This window comes from Penaeus monodon, chromosome 23 (assembly GCF_015228065.2).
Source record: "Penaeus monodon isolate SGIC_2016 chromosome 23, NSTDA_Pmon_1, whole genome shotgun sequence".
NCBI classification, from domain to species: Eukaryota; Metazoa; Arthropoda; class Malacostraca; order Decapoda; family Penaeidae; genus Penaeus; species Penaeus monodon.
Window position 1 is genome coordinate 39,694,381 of NC_051408.1, and position 1,268 is coordinate 39,695,648.

At 53.3% G+C, this 1,268-nt stretch overlaps 1 protein-coding gene across 1 annotated transcript; it reads left to right on the forward strand.

Moving 5' to 3' along the window:
* The first annotated feature begins 98 nt into the window (after positions 1 to 98).
* On the forward strand, positions 99 to 1,262 carry LOC119588034 (glycine-rich cell wall structural protein-like). Its single transcript, XM_037936732.1, has 2 exons — positions 99 to 470; positions 605 to 1,262. The coding sequence occupies exons 1-2, from the start codon at positions 456 to 458 to the stop codon at positions 1,223 to 1,225; spliced, it is 636 nt and encodes a 211-aa protein (XP_037792660.1). The 5' UTR covers positions 99 to 455; the 3' UTR covers positions 1,226 to 1,262.
* Positions 1,263 to 1,268: the final 6 nt, after the last annotated feature.

Consider the following 1,268-nt stretch of genomic DNA (forward strand, 5'->3'; position numbering starts at 1 on the left):
CAGTCTCTCCCCCGACCATTCTTTGCATTTAATACGAATGAATACCAAGTATGCGTGTGCGTGTTTAAGCATCCGTGCATAACTACTTTCAGTGAAGAAGAAAACTGAAGTATATAGAATGACTTGCATGACTAAAGCAAGTTATATTTTTCCTCTTTTTATGCTTCGTCTCCTACGATACTAAAGTGCACATTTAGCTAAAGTGTTCACAACACTATTCGTAACATTTAGCTTGTATGTTTTCAGATGACAGGTGAACATTGAGAGACTGGGTCAAGTTGAATGAGTTAATTCATAAAAAAAAGAAAAAAAAAGGCTGTTCCTGTTCGCTTGTTCTATATCGCGATCTTCTTGTGGCATGGACCGACCCAGTATATATACCGTGGCGAGGATAAGGTGTGGCACAGTTCACTTTCTTAGTGCCTTGTACTTCGTTCCCAAACAGACCCGGTATCATGAATCCTCTTTCGGTAAGCAAATAAGGTTTTGTGTAAGTTTTCTGTCTAAAACGCCCACTCGTTTGCACAATTACCATGCTGGGGGCACATTGCTCCTTAGTTAGATATGTGTATTTTTTTAGTAACAAATAAAATATACTCAACAGTTCCGAGGTGCGTCCGTGTTGGTCCTTGTGTGCGTGGTGTCCGCCGCGCCGCAAGGATACGGTGCCGGAGGCGACGGCGGGCTGGGAGTCGATCTCGGTGGCACTGGAGGCCACGGCGGCAGCGGCGTTGGAGGCGGCAGTGTGCTTCCTGGCGTCTTCGTCGGTACTGGTGTGCTTCCAGAAAGTGCCTTTGGCGGTGTAGCTGGAGGTGTCTCTGGTGGCGCTGCTGGAGGAGTCATCGGTGGGGAATACAGCGCACCAAGTGCCGGGGCTGCGGGAGGCTTTGACGCTGGCGTCGCTGGAGGCTTCGACACTGGAGTCGCTGGAGGCTTCGACACTGGGGTCGCTGGAGGCTTCGACACTGGGGTCGCTGGAGGCTTCGACACTGGGGTCGCTGGAGGCTTCGACACTGGGGTCGCTGGAGGCTTCGACACTGGGGTCGCTGGAGGCTTCGACACTGGCGCCGTATCCGACGAGTACAGCGCACCAGGCGTCGACGCTGCTCCCGTCGGCGCAGTCGACACCGGCCTCGTTAGCGGCAACACCATCCCTCTGGATGCCATTCGCTCTCTGCCCGCCCCCGCCGCTCCCGCCGGCGAGTATGAAGGCCCTGCACGCTAAGACCTCCCTGCTGGCTGCGCTGTAGGCACTCATGAGCCAAAGG